Source organism: Pinus tabuliformis, chromosome J (assembly GCF_031772625.1).
Source record: "Pinus tabuliformis cultivar Carrire ecotype Pingquan chromosome J, CPIR1, whole genome shotgun sequence".
Classification (NCBI taxonomy): domain Eukaryota; kingdom Viridiplantae; phylum Streptophyta; class Pinopsida; order Pinales; family Pinaceae; genus Pinus; species Pinus tabuliformis.
The window spans coordinates 88,026,357-88,049,195 of NC_142295.1; the positions used below are offsets into that span (position 1 = coordinate 88,026,357).

The window sequence follows — 22,839 nt, forward strand, 5'->3', positions numbered from 1 at the left end:
TCAGAACTGTTGTTTCTGCTCAATGGTGTTCTAATTTTACTTTCATGTGTGGAGTTTCAGATTTGCATGCTTTATTTGATGTTGTAGCTTAGTTCATGTTTTGATATTTACTGTGTTTCTCTAGTTAGAATATTACAACATAAATTTAGATAACTCGAAAGAAGACCTTGTAGACTCCTCCATGCATGCATGTGATTTGGTTAACTCCAAAATATGCCAAGTCACTCCTAGATCCATGCATACGTCACAACAGTCCGTAGTTGACTCGCTCAAGCGACCTAGTTAACTCATTGACACACCTAGTCCAACTCAGGTGACTCGTCACCTCACTCCAACTCATGCATGCATCTAGATCGTACCACATATCACTCTCACAAGCTGTCACGTGTCACAATCAGATGCTGCCTGATGTCATCACCAAAGACTACCACGTGTCATCACCAAAGATTGTCACATGTTACCCCTACATGGCCATTGCTAAAAACAGGTAGTTGTCTGCATGTCCACAAGATTAAATTAATCGGACTCAATTTTCAATTAGGAGTTTGAATATGCCATCAAAATCAACATGCAACACTCGCTAAAAATAGAAATGTCTCACATGTCTATGAAACTATACTCTCATTGGAATCAATTTTCAGTGAAGAATTCGAATATGTGATCAGGTGTGACATGCAACCCTTGCTAAAAATAGCCTTGTCACATGTCACTCAAAAATAGCTCATCAAAATCATGTGCTCGCAAGGATCTCAAAAATATCATCATCACTCATATGTGAGTGCCCGAATCTCATCTCCTAAAAAGTAGGGGCACTACAAAAAATAACAACTCTCTCCAAATCAATGAAACTTTGTGCAAAATCTATATCCGAACAACCATAACATCATTGAACCAACATTGTAGTTGAACTCCCTGGGAACCAATCCCTAACTCAATCAAAGTTGTCTCTAAATATATCTTTTAACCTCTAGCCTAATGAAATGTATCAATCCTTAACCCTCCATATTTGCAAGGGGGCAACTCTAGGGGTTAAAACTTAACAATGTCCCATATTATCCCCATAGGTATAATACAACTTGACCATAAAATGTTAGGGCACTCCATAAACGGATCCAAACATCCTCATGTCCAATTGTCTAGCAATGAGTTGAGACTAGAACACCACATGATCAAGTGTGGTGCTAGTAGCTACCTCTTTTGATGATAAAGCATACCAAAACAAAACACCATCAAAACCTCTAGCACATCATCATCCATGTCATAATCCAAGGAACCAAGTGAACACCCTAACCATCCAAAGCTCTTTTTGATGAAAATCATAAAAGTGAAAAAATTCACTAGTATAATCCTCATGCAAAATGAGGGGTAACTACTAACAACATGTAACATTTTACTCACAACTAAAATACACAAGCAACGGAAAGCCATTCTAACCTTCAAAGTTTAAGTCCATGATTTGTTGGTGTCTAAGAAAAACTAGGAATTAAATTTTTACCCCATAAAATGAATAGCTACATACACATCAAATACCATATGTCCCTTAGAAAATAGTGATCATATGATCATGGTATTAATTGAGGAAACAGCAGTGGAAACAAAATAGCTTACCCTATCATAATGTAGCCCTCTCCAGTACTTATTGTATTGCTATTTTCCATAGGTTTATCAAAATCCATTAATTGCCCATTTCCTGCATTTTCAAAATTTTATTTTTATTATGACAAGAATACAATAAAACAGACAATGAATTAACTTGATTTGCAATAAATTAGCATTCAGAAGAACATCTCTAGGGTTATTCATCTGACGAGCACTTTACATGGTAAACATGACAGACATTCGTGCTGAAGTCATTTGACAATTTTTTTATTATGTTATATGTACACAAAGCAGGCTTATGTGAACTTAGAGAATTTAATATTAAGAAATGGGGACGAAGGTTGAGCATACTTGTTTCAGGGAAGCCTTGCTCAAAAGAGGCATTTTTGGCAAAATCAATCAAAGCATTTGAACTAGCTTGCGAACTAAAAGAAACTGCTGATCTGCACTGTTGAGTATCATCTTTTTGCTGTTTAGGAACATTTTCATGACCCTGAAAAGCAACACTACTCTGTCTCAATAACTGACTTTCCTGAACAATAGTTTCATCCATTTTAACTTGCTTTCCCTTTGAAGAGTCAAGGCTATTATCCATTTCAGATTCCCCGCTGTTGGAGGTAACAATTTGCTGTTTCCTTTTGGTTCGAGCTCTCCGATTTTGAAACCAGTTATAAACATTTGTCTCAGAAATATGACCATGTTGACTAAGCTCAGCTGTAATCTCTTTTATCTTTTGCTTACTTGGGGTTCCTTTATCCTGATCAAATATCTTCTCAAGAATCTGAAGTTGCACCTGGCTTGGTGTCCAACGCTGTCGAGCAGTTACCCTCTGGCCTGCCATACCCATCAGTGAATCAAAGGCAATTGCTTGCCCTAGTGGCATCCCTGCAAGCAATAAAAGTCAGTGGATAACCTGCTCTAAATGATATGTATTTGCAAATGGAAACAATGTTTGTCATCCTTGAATAGTGTGGTGAATAAAGAAAACTTAAAATGCCTGCCAGATGTGCAATAATATAGGGGAGCATACTGACTGATAGAATTCACATTTGTGTTTGTTTAATTTGTTTAGATAAAGAGAGGATTAATTGTTGGGAAAGTTCCCTCTTTTTGCACAGTGATGACAGTACCTGCAGAGTTAAAGCTGAATTGAGAAGAATATGAACATGGAAACTATTTTGCTAGCAATAAAAACCTCCACTTTTGTTTTATATAGTAAACACAGAATTGGCTTTGACGAGGCAAATGTTTCACTGAGGACAAAACTTTGCCCTCAAAGTGTAAGTTCCTCTGAAAGAACTTCGTTTCAGCCCATAAAATCCCAATGCATAAACTTGAGGAAATATCATTTTTTCCGTTGGTTCTTGTAAGATTTTCTTCTTCAGCTCTAAAGTTCGAATTAGGTTTTCTACTTGCCATTTGTCTTCAGTAAATAGATTATAAAGAAATGAATATTTTAAAACATATAACAAATTTCAACCTAGTTACAGTCAAGTCGGAATAAATATACAATCTTGCAGGATAAACATAGCTTAATATTCAAGACCTGCAAGATCGGATTGCTTATAGTGAAGAGCCTCTCTGTATAAATTTTGTCCACTTGTTTCTTACGAGCCTGTGGTTAGAACTTTACATTGCTCAACATCAATCTCTAACTGTCAAATCTTCTCTCAAAATTCAAGGTTTCATAAGGGGATCATAGATTCCAGCCTCCACCTAAGCATTCTAAAAAAAAAATCATCCTATTAAATGAAAATGTAAAAAGGCAATTCCATATTGGAGTATCTAACTTTCCAGATCTAAAGTGCGAGATAAGTGACTCTCGATGTACCATTAAAAATCATCTTGTCGATTTCAAGATACAAGTGCATATGATGCAAAAGGAATGAGAAGTTGGCATGTGATATTCATAGTTTTGTTAGGTTAATATCTGTTAGCATAGTGGAGTTGAAAGCTTTCTTGGAAACACTGAAAAACAATCCTAAGTTCTAACCATTAAGCTGTGACTTCCCGGTGGCATGTGAGCATAGTGGAGTTGGAAGATTCCTGGGAATCATTAAAAAACAATTCTAACTATATTGATGATAACTGAAACCATAACCACTGGAATACAAACATAACATTCCAACTACATTTAAAAGACCTGGTCTTGTGATTATGGCTGACTGTACTAAAATCAACCAGTGCAAATGAAACAAGGAAAACAAAAAGTGTTGCCAGTGAGACATCAGTTCATTGGTGAGATCAACAGAGTGTTAAGCCATATACCATGGTTTCACTCTTGCTGTGGTCTAATCCACCTGCATAGTATGAGTTCAAAGGGGATGAAGCTGGGCGCAAACCCTGGGAAGGAAGTCTATACAAAATCAAGCCACATACAGAAGGATCATAACGGGCTTAACCTCCACACAGGAAACAGACCTCGTAATATTAATATTAACAGAGACTTAGAAGCAAATTGAAGGAATAATAGAATCACCGCATCTATTAGATTGCAGTAGTCTAACAAGGTGACTTTTTGGCCCTTTTCCAGGCAGATTTTACCTGAAATCCGGACAGAAACTGAGAAAATTGTAACTTTAAGTTGTTGAGTCCACACATTCTGACTACCACAAAAGTTTTCCAGAATGCCGAATCCGTTTCCACATTCAAAAATGCAATTGAAATGATGAAACATTGTGATCTCACCAAGAATCATGTCACCAGATTCCAGTGAAAAAAGCCAAAAAGTTGCCTCATTAGACTACACCTATTAGATTTGCTGTGTGTCTGAAATACAAAAGGAGGCCCACTATTTATAGTGGACTGGGAGGAATCCAGAATTTAAAAGGGTAGTTAGCAGGTATACCAACTGAGCATTTAATTATTTACCTAAGTTGACTTACAACCATAGTTTTAAAAACCGGAACCAGTGACCAGACCAGTCCACCTAATAAACCAGGTTTCAAACCGGGACTGGTTAGATTTCAATGAACCGTTTTTAAAAAAACACATGAAATAATTAATTTTTAATGAAAAAAAATATTTTAAGATTTAAAACCATGATTCCAAACCAATAGACACAAAATATGCGAAGTTTGCTCATATATATACCATGTAAAGGTGAATATATCAAAATTGCACCTAGTGCAATACATGTCAGCAACAAAATGTTGATTTGAAGTAGCATCGGACGTGCTCTAGGCCTCAAATTTTGCAAGGAGGCTTGGGCACATGTATGCCAAAGAACCCAACAACCGTTTTGGGAAATTCCACCCAGAGACGATTTTATTAAAATAATTAATATTTTGAATGGAGTTCCTAAATCTAAACTTAGGAAAATTAAAATATTAATGGGTATTAATCTAATTGTGGGTGTAACTTCTAGAAAAAGACGGAGATCAAGTCAAATCGATATAAGCCTTTGATTAGGAGTTAATCTAGGCCATTGGTTGTCTAACAAGAAGATATAAGAAGTGGTTTGAGGGTCATTTGGAAATCACACCAAGAGAGATCAAGAAACCGATTTTATGAAGTGAGAAGTTCTCAAGTGGAAAATTCGATTGAGAAGATTTCTTGCAGTTGAGGGACATGGATAGTTGGGTTGGAGGATCTTCTCCGAAACCCTGAATACTCAGCAAAGAGGAAAAGAAGCACCAGTGGAGGCAGTGCAAACCCAGGAAGGACTGACAAAGGGTCAGAAGGGCCCACGCAGTGCTTGACACAAAGGCAGAAGGGCCAGTGCAGAGGCAAAGCTGCCTTCCAGCAGAAGTCTGAAATTGCCAGGGAGCTGCCAAATCAGTCGGGAGGGTTGACGTCAGAGCTCCACGAGGTAAGGAGACCCAGCGCAGAGTTGACGCAAAGCCTCAGAGAGCTCCATGCAGTCCCACGCAGTTTCTGCGAAGGGGCAGTGTATTTGTAGTTGAGGATAGTCAATTCAGTTGTCGGATCAAAGGGATTTGCCGAGCGAAGTGAGGTAATCTCACTAAGTTTTCTGCTAGTGTCCTATTCTCTGTAACTGGATTGCTGAAAGGGCATCCAGAATTGTATTCAGAACTACTACTTAATAATAATAAACCCTCAAAGCTACTGCACCGGTTTTCCCGCATTGGGTTTTTCCGAGGACTTTTGTCCAAAAATAACGGTGTCTATTGTGTTGTATTTTCTTTTTTGCTTAGTATCTTGTTTCCGCTTATAGAATTAAGTGAAGGCTGCAGTAGTGTTTACTTCAATATTTGTCGTAGCACACAGTAAATAACTTGTATGGATTAACAAGTAGGATAAGTAACATCAGTTTATTGTAGTAGGGGTTCCTCTTGTGGAATTTTCACATGGTATCAACACTGCAGGTGAAGCAAGAAGAGCAGAGCCGGTAGATCCAGCGCTAAGCAGAGCGGGAGTTCGAAAAAGCTTCAGGAGGTAGTAGTTCGAAACCCCCAAAGGGTTGATGCAGTTCCAAGCCAGGAGGGCAAATTTTCAAGGCAGTCTCTCTTTGAGTGAGTCAACAGAGAGAAGGACTTCTACTTCGAATTTTTGCAGGGGTAGAGGGTGCAGTGCTAAAGCCTCAGCGTGAGAGAGCTAGTGTGACACAAATTTTCAGCAGGCAAATTACTGGGTTGGAAGACGTCAAAAGAGAGAAGAGAAGCACGGTGAGGGAATTTTTCCTCAAGCAAACTTCCCACCAAAAAGTCTGTTTTCTCATTGGCTGAGCAGCAGTAGTGAGAAGCAAAGGGGATTTTCAACATTTTTGGCAGATATGGCAACCAGTGGCTTGAGGGATCGGGACAGGTTGGACGGAGCATCCAACTACGTCATCTGGAAGGGTAGAATGTCTTTCCTTCTAGATGAGCATGCCCTCAAGAAGTACGTTGACAGTGTGGTGGTTGAACAGATGCAGATCCGCTGAAAAAGTACAAGCCTGAGATGGCAAAGGCCAAGAGGATGATCCTAGATGGAGTCAAGGATCATGTAGTGTGTCACGTTGCTAGCAGAGCAACTGCTAAGGAGATGTGGGATGCCTTGGCCACATTATATTAGGGATCTTCCAAGCAGCGGAAGATGTACTTGGAACAGAAGCTGAGATCTGCTCAGATGCAGAAGGGAGAGCGTGTGGATCCATTCCTCACAAAGCTGAAAGAAACTCGTGATGAGTTGTCTGTTGCGGGGAATACACCTCAGGATTCAGAGTTGGTTAGACTTGCCCTCAATTCTGTCTCATATGAGTGGCAAGTCTTTGTCCACAGTATCCTCAGCAAAGCAGCATTGCCGAATTGGGATGAGATGTGGGCAGCTCTAAAACAAGAGGAGCTGAGGAGAGACTTAGGCAAGGTCAAACTTGACGAAAGCAGCAGCAACAGTGGATCAAAGCCCAAGGAGGACGAGGATAATGCGGCCCTTGCGTTGAAAGGGCATCAGAGGCAAGCGAGACGAAAGAAGGACGTCTCCAAGGTGAAGTGTTTCAGATGTGGCGAGATGGGCCACTACGCATCCCAATGTCCTTTGAAGAAAAGGACAAGGATGATAAGCACGATCCTAAGGTTGCAGCCGCAACGATTGAACAAGAGGAGTTCGCCATGATAGTCAAGATACCTCTAGGAGGGAGGTGGGTTAATTTGGAGTTGTAGTTCGAAAGAGCTACAGATGGGCAGGATCCTCGAGAAGTCCACCTCTTGGATCAATACCTTGCTACGGGAGCCCAGTTTTGCAATAGCGGAATGGACTAGTGTCGGATGATGCCAAGGAGTGTTGGGGAGACAGTTGCAGTGGCTAGGAGCACTATGGTTTGAGCAGCGCAAAGCAGAGTTGGCAGCAGTGCAGATGGCACAAAGCAGAGGTCAACATCAGTGCAGTAGATTCAGAGGGTCAACGTAGAGACTAGCAGCAGTTAGTTCTAGCATTCGTGTGGTATCATATTGAACACAGTTAGTTCAGTAATTTTGGATGTTTTTTAGTTCCTTCTCTCAGCGACTGAGTTGCAGTACGGATGCAGTGTTAGCAGTGGTAGTGCTAACAGCATAGCAAATGCAGCATTTGAGAGGAAGCTATAGTACAGATGTAGCATTGGCATTGGCAGTGGCAGTGGCAGTCTCAAAGGCAGCAGTACAGTTGCAGCAGCAGCGCAGTAGTTGGTGGACAGCATGTCAAACATCGGCAGCGCAGAGGACGATGCTACATCTGATTCTAAAGCATCGTCCTCTGCAGGGGTAGCATCGGATGTGCTCTAGGCCTCAAATTTTGCAGGGAGGCTTGGGCACATGTATGCCAAAGAACCCAACAACCGTTTTGGGAAATTCCACCCAGCGACGATTTTATTAAAATAATTAATATTTTTAATGGAGTTCCTAAATCTAAACTTAGGAAAATTAAAATATTAATGGGTATTAATCTAATTGTGGGTGTAACTTCTACAAAAAGACGGAGATCAAATCAAATCGATATAAGCCTTTGATTAGGAGTTAATCTAGGCCATTGGTTGTCTAACAGGAAGATATAAGAAGTGGTTTGAGGGTCATTTGGAAATCACACCAAGAGAGATCAAGAAATCGATTTTCTAAAGTGAGAAGTTATCAAGAGGAAAATTCGACTGAGATATTTCTTGCAGTTGAGGGGCAGGGATAGTTGAGTTGGAGGATCTTCTCCGAAATCCTGAATACCCAACAGAGAGGCAGAGAAGCACCAGTGGAGGCAACGCAGACCCAGGAAGGACTGGCGCTAGGTCAGGAGGGCCCACGCGGTGCTTAACACAAAGCCAGAAAGGTCGGATCAGCCAGGAGGGTTGACGTCAGAGCTCCAGGAGGCAGGGAGACCAAGCGTAGCACTGACGCAGAGCCTCAAAGAGCTCCACGCAGTTACTGCGAAGGGGCAGTGCAGTTGTAGCTAGGGATAGTCAGTTCAATTGCCGGATCAGAGGGATTTGTCGGGTGAAGTGAGGTAATCTCACTAAGTTTTCTACCAGTGTCCTTTTCTCTATAACTGGATTGTCAGAAGGGCATCCAGAGTTGTATTCAGAACTACTGCTTAATAATAATAAACCATCAGAGTTGTTGCATCAGTTTTCCAGCATTGGGTTTTTCCGAGGACTTTTGTCTAATAATAACAGTGTTTATTGTGTTGTATTTTCTTTCTTGCTCAGTATCTTGTTTCCGCTTATAATTTAATTAAGTGAAGGTTGCAGTAGTATTTACTTCAATATTTGTCGTAGCACACAGTAAATAACTTGTATGGATTAACAAGTAGGAGAAGTAACATCAGTTTGCTGCAGTAGGGGTTCCTCTTGTGGAATTTTCAAATAAAATATATAATCAATGAGGCTCCATATGGCCTCTAGAGTCCAAAAACAAATCCTACAAGCTATGTGTTAGAAAATCAAAAAGGCAGAAAGATTTTCTTTATGTTGATAATTACTTGTGATAATCTTATGTTTTCTTATGTTCATCTTTTATCTTTAGTTCATCAAGCAATTACCAAAACAATGACACAAAGATCACAGACACCAGATGTAGGCGGACAGCCAGAGCAAACCCCTATCTAGGGGAAAACTCAATCAACAACTCTTCCTTAATAGTTTCACAAGATAATCCAAGACTTTTGACCTAGACACAAACTTCCTCCACACCAAGTCAATCATTTCTTCCTTCTGTGGATGATAACCCTTTCAGCAACAACTTTGACCTAGCAGCAACAGAACTTCGACCTAGCAGTAGCCCAGCAAAATCTTTGACCCAACAGTTAGCCCAGCAAAATCTTCAACCCAGTAGTTAGCCCAGCAAAATCTTCGACCCAGCAGTTAGCTCAGCGAAATCTTTGACCCAGCAAAAACTTCGATCTTCCAGAAGTAACCCAGCAAATTCACATGTGTGAGAGAGATGTTCCAGAAATTCGACCATCCAGTGATTCTTCTCCTTCTTCTGCAACTACGAACTTTTTATGCTCCTCTTAGATATCGAACTTGTGAGTGAGAATGTCTCCAAATGAATTCGAACTACTTGTATATATACCCTTTTGGTGAGGTCAAATTACCCTGTTTGAGGCCGACTTGATCTCCTTGAGGCCGACTTGATGTGGAGGTGACAAATAACTAATTTGACTCAATAATAAATCTTTTTACATGATTAAAAAGCCCAAGAATGGTCTCTTTAAATGGAAAATGACTCTAATGGCTCAAGACAAAACCTAGAAGTCTTCAATGGGGATTTTGACCTAAAACATGATACCCCAAGCATGAAACCCATGCTTTAATAAGTCATATTAATAATAATAAAAAATTATTTTTCTTTCTTTGATAAATACATTTCATTATGACTCAAATACAATTACGAAGGTCGAACCTAGTTACATTCTTCAACACTCCCTCTTAACTAGGGAGGTATTCATACATTCATATACAAGTACATGGAAGATCTCAAAACACATGAACCATGAAGAGTTTAGGCACTTACGGTGTCACAAACTAGATTCCTAACCAGCAAAATCTATCCGAGTGAGACTAAGATGGACTAAAGCTTTCAGCCTCTCTAGGTAGCATTAGGCTTACTTGCTAACCATCAACCAAGGGAACTAGGTGCATAATGCAAGGTCAAAGCTCTATGACCAACACCACCCTCCCTACTACTTCGGGAACTAGACATCAATACATACGTCGGGCAGATATCCTCTCAGGGATTTTACACACACAATGCCAGAACACATCAAATCTCTCTAACCTCAAGCATGCTTTTCAAAAATTTCGAGAGATTTACCTAAACAGACACAACCCCAATCAGTAACAACCTTTCAAATACTCATGAGTAAACACAAACCTTCAAGGTCTTCAGACATCTTGATGAAGCCTTACAATTCATCACAGTAGGACTTCGTGACTTCCCAAACAAATCTTGACAAAGGTTTCCTCAATCATTCAACTTCCTTTCCTACTTCACATGCAGAAATCAAATCCTGCTTTCCTTCTTTCAACAGCACCTCAATATTCATTCTCCAATTTTCTTTTTCAAGGTATGCATCATGACTATAATATGCCCTCCCTCTCAACTCGAGAGATATACTCTTTCTTTATCCAGGCTCCCTCTTAACTTAGGGAGATCAACTTCTTTTCTATGACATCGGAGAATCTTTCATGGCTTCCATCCTTCTTGATCATCATCATTCATATAACTTCCTTCATCATGCTTATCAAATCAACTTTACTTACGAACATCTTCATCATCTTGAAGATTATGTACATGCACAACTTAGACAACAAGTACAACCAAATACATACATATAGAAGCATGAAGTTAACCATATCAAAATCATATAATAATGGAAGCATTAGACTTTAGACAACAAATACCTAAACTTAGTTAGGTTCACAAACAATAAGAGACACATACTTTTATACTTCAACTTCTTTTGCTCAGGTTAGGTTATAACCCCTAGATCACATCAGTAACTTAATCAGTCTCATTATATCTAGGGTCTCAATATTCTTCCAGAGATATGGCATACTCTACTATAATATATTGAAAACCCTAGAAGCAATTCACACAAGAACACTTACAATGTATCTAACAACTTTAGATTTCATATGTTAGACTTCTACTAGGATTTAAAGAAAACCCTAGATTCCATTTTTGAGATACTAAGCCTTAGATGTCAACAATCAAAATCAATCACACATAATCTAACGTTTCAACTAAATGACCAACTTCTACTAAGGCTTAGTTACAAACCCTAGAACTTATCAACAATTAAGTTAGCACATATACATATCTAGGATAATCATGCACAAGCATATCATAACATATATAGGACATAAATATCAATACATTTAAAGTCAGACATATAACGATCTTGATTAGACTAGGGTTTTGATCAGACAAACTAACGTACACCTAGGGTTTCATTCCTAGGAGCTTACTCTCGATATATAAGGGTTTTGCTCATAAACCCTAATTTACCAAAACCTCAAGGTCTAGGAGCACATTACCATCCAACCCTAAAGGACTAGGGTTTCCATAACAATACTAAGACTCCAAATATGACATTACTATCAAAACCCCAAACATCAAACGAATAGTATTTTCTAGATTTCATCAGTAACCCTAAGTAGACTAGTGTTTTTCACATTTGACATACCCTTAGGTTAGGATTTTATAGGGAACCTATTAGGGTTCCACAAACATAATGATTTTAATGAGGGTAGATTCAATCTAATGATTAATCTCCCAAACAAGAATCTCTATGATTCAAAGGTCCTAGACATAACACTTGTTAGTAATGTAAAGCAGATTTCTTAGAATGAATGAATATACCTTTATCATGAAGAGAAACAAAACTTATAGTCTAAGACATACCTTTGAGTTTAGACAAACCTTATAGGACATCAATTTCAATAGAACTTCTTCATATCCCTTTGAGCATATCAGCAAGCTTTTCCTAAACAAGGAAAATATAAAGAAATTCCATTAGCATCTAGTGTAAACACATCTATATAGAAAAGGAAAACCGAATCTAAAATAATACAAGGAGTAAGATACTTATCTTTGGAAAATGGTGAGGGCTCCCTCTTAATCCAATCTCGAGGGATACCTATAACTTTAACAAAACAATTCAACAATGCTTTTCCAAAGCATGTTAAACCTATAGGTGCTAGGAGCACACAAATAGAGGCTATTTTTGAGTTTCTGGCTCGAGGTCCAAATACAAAAGCTTGTTAGCAGCAAAATATATTCAACGGCCACCACCAAGTGGAATAATTGGACTTTCAATCCTAAAACACCATTTTGAGCTTGCAAATCAACTCCACAATTCAAAAAAAAAAAAAAAAAATCCAGGATGATCTGGGATGGAAAGCGTGTCCATCATTTCTCAACACCTGGAAAGCCTTCTTAGTTACCAACTCTTCTAAATAATGCACATTGTCGAATAGCATGCAACAACTTGATCATGGGTAGGTGGAACTCCTCGATGAAAACCCTAATAATGGTGATAGGGTTCAAAAATGTGCAAGAGAATGGTAGTGGTGGGGAGGCCATATGCTACGGTGACCGCGACGCTTGGAGGTAGGTGTCAAGAGACGGCGGGCAACTGGACAGTACCTGTCACCAGGTCTGGCTGCATCGGGAATGAGGACGGTGGTAAACATGGGTATAGGGAGAAAGGAAGATGAATGTTTTTATTTTACTATTTAGTTGTTATCTCGTTGTCGACAGTAAACGACTACACGCGCCCGCAGAAGGAGTTTACACATATTGTTTTCTGGGGAGATCCCAAACAGCGGACATGGGGAGAAACCATGGTCAACCAATGGGACTCTATTGATCTAGATCCCGAACCTAGAGACATTCTGTCGGTGTGGGGATTGGATGTCACAGAGCAGAATATTGAGAAATATATTCATCCAGCTAAGCTACTAGGTGGGAAGAGGCGAGGCCTGAGGGAGGGTTGGAGGCAAGGAAGAGATTTAGGGCTTCTGGAGGAAAGTTTATGCATGACAAAACAAGAACGCTGGGGAACAGTCAGGGAACTAGAGGAGAGGCAGGAACAGTTATTTCCTTTGACAATCTGCATAGCAGAAGAAGCGGGTGGAAAACAAGTAAGTAATCTTTCATCCAATTTTTACAAAGACCAAGTTTTCTTCTCAGGTGGGTTAGAAGATATTGTCATTAGTTGTGGGATCAAGGGACAGGAGGGTTTGAAATCTTTTTTGGTGGAGGATTTGGGGTCGTCGAAAGCAATAAGGAGGAAACGGTTGGACAGTACAACTGCATGTAGGAGTCCTTTTCATTTGCGGAGTGGGGAGTCCATTCGTCAAGAAGGAAATCCTGATTTGGAGGTTTTAGGGGAAATCGGTCGAACGGAAAGTTTGAGGAGTTTTCAGAAGTATTATGAGGCCGGGTCGAGGGTTAGCAGTGAGCAGCTTGGAGGAGAAGTTTTTTCGTTCCTCTCGGTCAATCGGGAAGGCTTCAATCAGATAGCACGACATCCGAAGGCAGGGGAGATACCTCGCTCTGTGGGAGAGGAGTGCTAAACAAGGGAAGGTCTTTTTTCCATCCATAGAAGCAATTTGGGTGGAGGGACATTTAGAGCCGCTCCATATAGCAGGTACCAATGCAGAGGAGACCTCACCAAGGACTGGGTAAGGGGGGAGGAAAAGGAATAGAGGGGAGAAGCGAAAGAAAAATAGGTTGATTAAGAAAAAGGAGATTAGCCTGAATCTGGTGCTGGGAGTAGACTTACAGATAGACGAAGCAATGGAGGCCGCAGAAATCACGTTGGTCAGGAGGGTCAAAGGTAAAAAATACTCAGCAAATTACATCAAAGAATGGACTGCAAAGACTTGGAAGGAGGCACCCGACCAATTTTTTGAGGTATCCACCCTTGCTAGGGGATGGTTCATGATTAAATTCAATAAGGGTGAAACCCTTGAATGGGTTCTAGAATGTAATTGGTGTTTTGGGAAAAACCCAATTTTATTTAAAAGATGGAATCCTTTGTTTGATGCCCAAAGAGAGAAGGTGGATGAGACTCCGGTTTGGGTGAGGCTTCCGAGTTTACCCCCACACTTCTGGACAGAGTCGGTCTTCAGAGCAATTGGGAATACGTTGGGTCAGTTTCTGGAAGCTGACATGTCTTTCCTGCATACCAGGGATAAAGGATTAGCAAGAATTCTGGTAAGTTTAAACCCAAGGGAAGGGTTGGCAGAGGAAATTCACCTCAAATATAAGGATTTAGCCTTTACCTAGATGATTGATTACGAATAGTTGCACTTCAGTTTTCATCGATGCCATAAATATGGTCATCTTGCCAAAGAGTGCCCTTTGGGTTTTAAAAGAAGAAGAAGGCAGAGAAGTGAAGTGGGAGTGACAGAGAGACATTAGGAGGAGGAGAAGGGAAAGGGCTATCCAAAGGAGAAGGGGAATAGGAAGGAAGGGGACAAGACGCAGATGGAAGTTGATGAATCACAGGACATGCCGATAGAGGAGAGACTTGTTCATGAGCATGAGCATCTGGGGGAGCCAGCCCGGGCAGAGACAGTGGAAGGTGAAGAAGTTGTTTCTGCGCCTCAATAGGAGGGTACAGTTTTGGAACCTATCCTTTCTTTTAATTCATCCTTGTTGTCTATGCTCAATTCATTTTCGAGGCCTGGTCCTTCCAAGCTTGTGAACTCGGATAATCTACATGTTGATTTTGTAAATGAAGCGCTTGACAGCATCATAACTTCTATACCTGAGATTCATCTAAACCATCCTTTAGTTTCGAGCCTTGAGACCCCTAGCCTGTCTTGTGCTCCTTTAGAGAAGCCTCACTATAATCTCAGGCCTCGAGAGAAGAAAATTATTCCCTGGGAAGCTGTGGGTGGGTTGGGTACCCATCCGATTTCGGTTGGCCCTCGAAAATCTAGAGGAAGGAAGTCAAATTTATCAAAGGCTCAGCTAAGAGCAAAAATCGACATTGCAGACGGGAAACAGTTATCACTTTCAGGGGTGCTTAGAGCAGCACAGAACCCCTCCCATGGTTTTAAATGATTATAATGTCCTTTAATTGTCAAGGGTTTGTTAGTGCCACAAAAAAACTAGCTCTAAAGGCATTATTAAAAACCTATGAACCTGATGTGATAATGCTACAAGAAACCCTTGGAGCTAGAGAGGAGATTAGTCGGGCGTTGAACAAAATGTTTCCACACTGGACTTTTCAGTTTATGGATGCTAAAGGAAGATCTGGAGGTTTGGCAATGGGAGTCAAAGAAGGATGATTGAAGGTTTTAAACAATTGGGGATTGGAACAAGCTTTGGGAGTAGAGGTATACTCGCTGGAGTTATGCTCGAATTTATTACTTCTAAACATATATGGGCCTTGTCAAGACAAGATCTCTTTCTGGAATAACCTTTTTTCAAAATCATTTATGGAGAGTTCGAACTTGGTGATAGGTGGGGACCTGAATTTCTCTTTGGGCCTTTTGGAAACCTAGGGACCCTCAGCTCATGCTGACCCTCTGGTAGATTTTTTCATGAACAAGATTAGCTCCAGGAAGCTTATAGACATCAATCTGATTAAGTCCAGGCCAATATGGAGGAAAAGGAGAATAGAGGAAGATAGGGTGGCAAAGAGACTGGATCGCTTTCTACTTAAAGAAGAATTGGTGTCTAGACTTCCGGTCTTTAGACATTGGGTGGGGAAAGGAGGAGATTCGAACCATCTCCCTATCCTACAAGAGATGAAAGGCCAAAATAAAAAAACTAGCTCTCCTTTCAAGTTCAATCCGTTATGGCTCAAGGATGAATCTTTTAATATCCTATTCAAATCCACATGGAGGCCAAGGGCTAATGATCAGGGCATGGACAAAGCTTATTTTTTCATGGAGAACCTGAAATGTATGAAAAAGGAAACCATTGAATGGAAAAAATCAAGAAAGTCTCAAAAAAAGCTGACCTGAAAAAGATAGGAGAAGAATTAGACTTTCTAGAGAGCCCGAAAGAGGATGGATATGAGTAAGCAGAGAAGAGGGATAGGATTAAACTACTGGAAACTAATCGAAGAAAAATTCTCACTAATAGGGAAGAGCAATGGAAACTAAAAAGCAAAGCAATTTGGTTGACAGTGTAGGTTTTAACCCCGTATAGAAATTACTTGCATACGAATTGTAAAACACAGAAAATAACAATGCGAGAGCATAACACATAAAACACATATACACAGAGATTTTCCTCTGGATCCCAAAACCAAGACTACCAGCTTGATTTTTCATTATTTTCCTTTTAATGTTATAATACATATTTATACAAGCCAAAGCATCCAATACCATGGACCGAAAACCATCGCGTCCAAAAAACATGTGCGAAAATCATGCACAAAACCATAGGTGGGTCCGCCCATCCTAACATAGGGTCCATATAGTGGGGTTACGGGTATGCCTCAAACCCCTTGTGACCCCCCCCCCCAACTACAAAATCAACGCAATGAAGGGGGCCTCTGCCCCCCCTCTAACCCCCCGGTTAACTATGTGGACTAGTCGTGAAAAGAATATAACACAACCCAACATTCTCCCACTTGTTGTTTTCTTTCCACAGGGGGCCACAAGAGAGCTTAGTCATTTTTCTAGCCCCGAAATGCCCATTGTCTCTCTACACCAAGAGAACTTCTCAGAGCTCACAGATTTTGTCAATGCATCTGCAGTATTCTTCAAAGTGTCCACCTTTACCAGCGACACCTTTTTGTCTTCTATCATATCCCTCACAAAGTGATACTGAACATCAATGTGCTTTGTCTTTGAATGATATGCGGGGTTCTTTGCCAAGAAAACTGCACTTTGGCTGTCACAGTCTATCCTTATAGCTCCCTGTACTAACCCCATACTTGAACACAATCTCTGCAACCAAATTGCTTCCTTACTTGCATGAGTGGCTGCGACGTATTATGCCTCTCTAATTGATAGTGCCACTACAGATTGTTTCTTACTCATCCAACTGGCTACACCTCCAAATAGGTTAAACACATACCCACTTGTAGATCTTCTCTGATCCAGATCTACGGCCCAGTCTACATCAACAAAGCCACAAATATCCAACATTCTGTCCAATCCTGATTTTCCTTGGTAGCACAAACCATAATCACTAGTGCCATGCAAATACCTGAAAACCCACTTCACTGATGTCTAGTGCTCCTTCCTTGGTTTTGACGTAAACCTGCTCAATACTCCCACTGCATGTGCAATGTCTGGTCTGGTACAGACCATTGCATACATCAGGCTACCCACTGCACTTGCATATGGAACACGGGACATGTCCTCTTCCTCTTCTTGTGTCTTGGGACACTGTTCAGCAGATATCCTCACACCTACAGGAATAGGAACCTTCACTGGTTTACTATCCTGCATATTAAACCTCTACAGTATTGTCTCGACATACTTCCTCTGGTTTAACCAGAGCTTCCTCTTTGCCCGATCTCTTTTAATTTCCATGCCCAAAATATAGTTTGCAGCACCAAGATCTTTCATGTCGAATTTGGAGGACAATTGGGTCTTCAAATCCTGGATAATTTCTTTGTCATTTCCAACCAGCAACATATCATTCACATACAAGACCAGATAAATAACACGGTCACCAATTAATTTAAAATACACACAGTGATTTGCTTTGCTTCTGGTGAAGCGAAGTCCCCGTATAAATGTATCAAATTTCTAATACCACATCCTTGGTGACTGTTTTAACCCATACGTAGACTTCTTTAACTTGCATACCAGTTCTTTCTTACCCTTCACCGCAAAGCCTTCAGGTTGCTTCATGTATATTTCCTCTTCCAGATCCCCGTGAACAAAAGTTGTCCTCACATCCATCTATTCTACCTCAAAATCAAAAGCAGCAGCAACAGATAAAAGTAATCTAATAGAAGTTACCTTGGGAACAGGATAAAAAATATCACCAAAATCAATTCTCGGCACCTGGAAATAACCTTTTGCTACCAACCGAGCTTTGTATTTCTCCACCTTTCCTTCTGCATTTGTCTTCTTCTTGAACACCCATTTGCTGCCAATGGGTTTCCTTCCAGCCAGCAACTCCACCAGATCCCAAGCCTCATTTTTGTGCAAAGATGCCATTTCATCAACCATGGCCTCTTTTCAGAGTTTTCCATCCTCTGAATCTACTGCTTCCTTCACAGTTCTGGGATCATCGTCAGTAATAGATAAAGCAAAATTTGAACAGAAAGCAGATGGACTATACCTTTCTGGCTGCCTTCTTTTTCGAACTGATCTTCTCACACCCAAAATTTGTGGCTCTTCATCTTCCGATTCCTCCTCTACTGGAGAGTCTGATTCTTCCTCCTTAACCTCAAACTCTATCTTCTCAGGTTCCTTTGGTTTGACTTCATGTAAAATAACATCTTTTACCTCTCTGAACACCACATCTCAGTTGTACACAACCTTCCGTGTGACTGGGTTCCAAAGCTTATACCCCTTTAAACCATCCTTATACCTAATAAAGATGCACTTTTCAGATTTACTATCCAACTTGGTTCGTTTCTCCTTTGGAACATGTATATATGCATCACATCCAAATACCCTCAGATGTGAAAGAGAGGGTTTCTTACCAGTCCATACCTCTTGTGGAGTTTTATCCTCCAACACTGATGAAGGTGACCTGTTGACCAGGTAACATGCAGTATCCACCGCCTTTGCCCAGAATTCTTGTCCTAACTCGGCACCACTGAACATGCTTCTTGCCCTTTCCATCAACGTCTTATTCATTCTTTCTGCAACTCCATTTTACTGAGGTGTATATGGAGTAGTCTTCTATCGTGCTATACCACACTTTTTACAGAATTCTTCAAATTCCTTGCTGCAAAACTCTCCACCATTATCTGTCCTCAGCACCTTTATCTTCTTCTCTTTCTGATTTTCCACGAGAGCATTAAATTCTTTAAACCTGTCAAAGGCTTCAGATTTCTTCCTAAGGAAATATATCCATGTATTCCTTGAGAAGTCATCTATAAATGATACATAGTACACAGAGTTACCCAGTGATAGAACCTTCACAGATCCAAACATATCACTGTGCACAAGTTCTAATATCTGTTTTGCCCTCTTACTACCAGAGAGGAAACTCACCCGATTCTGCTTCCCATATACACAATTTTCACAAAAATCAAAATCCAGAGAGCTATTACCCATACCTTCTACCATACATTTACCATGAAGTATTCGAAGGCCCTTCTCTCCAATATGTCCAAGCCTTTGATGCCACAACATGGTCATCTCTCCAGAGACCACTAGATTTTCTGCTCCACTTTCAAGAACCATAGAACTGTTGCGCCCATCAATAACAGTGCTACCTTGCAGCTTGTACAGAGTTCCAATTCGAACTCCCCGCATCAATATCAGTGCTCCCCGAACCATTTTGCAGGTATCCTTCTTGAACACTGTTTTTACACCTACATCATCCAGCGTGCTTACAGAAATTAGATTTCTGGCTAATGCAGGAATATGCAGAACACCCGGAAGTGTTCTAACCCTTCCACCTTGCAACTTCAACTTTAATTTTCCGCGACCAATGATTCTAGCCTTCTTGTCATCCCCTAAGAAGACATCACCACCATCGTATTTCTCATACTCGCAGAACCACTCTCTATGGGGAGTGAAGTGAAAGGATGCACCTAAGTCAATCAACTATGTCTCATGATCTACATGTGTACTTGAAGAAACCAAGTACACATCCCCACCTTCATCTGAGGTGGTTTTCGCCTCCGCAGAAGAAGCATTATCAAATCCCTTTCCTTTATCAGGAGCTTTAGATTTACAGTCCCTTTTGTAGTGCCCTTCCTTTCTGCATTTCTAACACACCACCTTTATAGGTTTCCTTGGAGATTTAGATCTCCCTCTAGATTTAGATCTCCCACTCGATGACTTATTTTTGTTTCTGTTATGGGACTGTCATCGTACAGACAATGCATCACCATTCTGGCTCCATATTTTTGCGTCGCATCTCCTCTGTCAGCAAGGATGAGACTATTTCATCAAACTGCAAGGCAGTTGCATTGCTACCTATTGCAATAACCAGACTATCCCACGAATCTGGTTGAGAACACAACAAACTGATGCACTTATCTTCATCTGAAATTTTAATATCAACAAATGCTAACTGACTTGCCACAGTATTAAATGCGTTCAGATGCTCTGTCACCGAGTCTCCATCTTTCATCCTCAAGTTATATAGCATTTTCTGTAGGAACATTTTATTTACCAGAGACTTAGATTGGTACAAAGTCCCTAACTTGTCCCACAAAGCCTTCGTCGTAGCTTCCCCTGATACATTCAACAATACTGAATCTGAGACACACAATCGTACTGTGCTCTTTGCCTTCCGATCCAACTTCTTCCATTCTTCATCGGACACTCTCGTTGGTTTAGTACTCGGATCTACCGCGATCCACTGATCTTTATCCACCAACAGATCCTCCATCTTGAGTTTCCGCAACTCAAAACTCTAACCATTAAATTTCTCGATCTCTATCTTTCCACTGCTCACCATCTTTTTTCACCACCAGAATCGATCTCGCAGATCTCCCACTAAACAGGGTCTACCAGAGGCCCGAGCGAAACCCCTCGGCAACAAAGGCGTCCCCTTGAAGCCAAAACTGCTCCGATACCAAATGTAGGTTTTAACCCCGTACAGAAATTACCTGCATACGAATTCTAAAACATAGAAAATAAACAATGCGAGCATAACACATAAAACACATATACGCAGAGATTTTCCCCTGGATCCCAAAACCGGGACTACCAACTTGATTTTTCATTATTTTCCTTTCAATGTTATAATACATATTTATACATGCCGAAGCATCCAATACCATGGACCGAAAACCATCGCGTCCAATACCATGGACCGAAAACCATCACATCCAAAAAACATGTGCGAAAATCATGCACAAAACCATAGGTGGGTCTGCCCATCCTAACATAGGGTCCAAAACCAAAATTTTCCGGAGCGCTACCCCAGACCCCATAAAGTGGGGTTACAGGTACGCCTCAAACCCCCTGTGACCCCCTCCCCCCCCCCCCCCGCTACACAATCGACGCAACGAAGGGGAGCTCCGCCCCCCCTCTAACCCCCCGGTTAACTACGTGGGCTAGTCGTGGAAAGAATATAACACAACCCAACAAACAGCAGGGAATGAAAACTTAAAATTCTTCCAGAATTATGCCAAAGGAAGGAAAAATATAAACACTATCTGGGGCCTAAAATTGGAGGAAGGCAACACTGCAAATCCTTTCGAGGATCTGTCCCTTCTGGTAAGGAACCATTTCTAAAATCTCTTTAAAGCCCCAACAGAGATGTCTATCATTGAGATGATTAGGGTTGCACAAAAAATCCCAAGGTATATAGAGGAGGAGAATGATATTATCATGGGGCCAGTGACTAAAGGGGAGGTAGAAGGGATTTTAAGGTCAATGCAAAAGGATAAGAGCCCAGACCCAGATGGGTGGACTGTGGAGTTTTTCCAACATTTTTTTGGGACCATCGAGGATGAACTTACAGGGGTGGTCGAGGAATCTTGGGTCAAAGGATCGATATATGAACCTTTTAATTCCACCTTTTTGGCCTTAATCCCTAAGACGGAGGATCCTTCGTCTTTTGAGGATTTCAGACCTATCTCTCTATGTAATTGTATTTACAAAATTATTGCAAAAGTAATAGCAGTCAGATTGAAACCCATACTCTCAAGGAACATTTCAAAAGAGAAATTTGGGTTTTTGGATGGTAGACAGATCCATGAAGCAGTGGGGGTAGCACAGGAGACCTTACATAGCATAAAAAGGAGCCGGAAAAAAGGAGCAATTGTTAAAATCGATCTCTCAAAAGCATACGACTGTATCAGTTGGCTTTACATTAGAATGCTCCTGACTCACTTGGGGTTTAACATTGGATTCATAAACTGGGTGATGGGATGTATCACAAACATCAGTTTTGCAGTCCTGATCAATGGGGTGGCTACTTCTTTCTTCCAGAGCCAGAGAGGTCTTCGTCAGGGATGCCCTCTCTCCCCTCTTCTCTTTCTCCTAGCAGCAGAGGGCCTTAGTCAAATGATTTTAGAAGCAAGGAGAAGAGGCGATATAAAAGGCATTGAAGTGGTTGTCAACCTACATATATCTCACTTGTTGTTTGTCGATGACATACTTCTTTTCAGTGATGGAAGTAGGAGTGATACCCGCTAGATAAAATCAATACTTGATATGTTTCTTATAGCCACTAGAATGTGCATTAATGCACAAAAATCTTCTTTGATCCTTGAAGGATTCACAAGGGCAGAGACTAGAAGGATATCAGAGGACCTCCCCTTCGAAACAAAGAGGATGATAGACAATTTTAAATATCTAGGTTTCCATCTGAAGCCAGATACATACAGGATTCAAGACTGGTTCTAGTTGGTGGCGAAAATTGAGAACAGGGTAAAGCATTGGAGCTATAAATGGCTATCGAGAGCGGGAAGGATGGTATTGATTAAGTCAATGCTCATGGCGATCCCGGTCTACTGGACTGCATTAACATGGGTACCCAAAGGAATACTCTCGCGAGTAAGGAAAGTTTGCAGCAGATTCCTGTGGACCAGATCAAAAGAGGACTCAATTCTCCCATGGGTGGCCTGGGAGAAAGTGGCTAGACCTAAGGAATGGGGGCGTGGGGTATAAAATACCTTTTAGCATTTTCTCCATCCTTAGCAACAAAATTGGGATGGCGGCTTATATCTATGGATGATGGTGGTCAAAAGAAAATATATTAATCTGAT

At 40.8% G+C, this 22,839-nt stretch overlaps 1 protein-coding gene across 3 annotated transcripts in view; it reads right to left on the reverse strand.

The window, feature by feature from the left end:
• Positions 1-22,839, reverse strand: part of LOC149225643 (WUSCHEL-related homeobox 8-like) — a 122,415-nt gene that overhangs the window by 33,430 nt on the left and 66,146 nt on the right. For all 3 annotated transcript variants that reach the window (XM_089377221.1, XM_089377223.1, XM_089377222.1), the window contains exons 3-4: positions 1,951-2,484; positions 1,609-1,690 (exon numbers count right to left, since the gene is read on the reverse strand). In XM_089377221.1, coding sequence (XP_089233347.1) covers positions 1,609-1,690; positions 1,951-2,484 — 616 coding nt within the window. The remainder of the gene's footprint in view (positions 1-1,608; positions 1,691-1,950; positions 2,485-22,839) is intronic.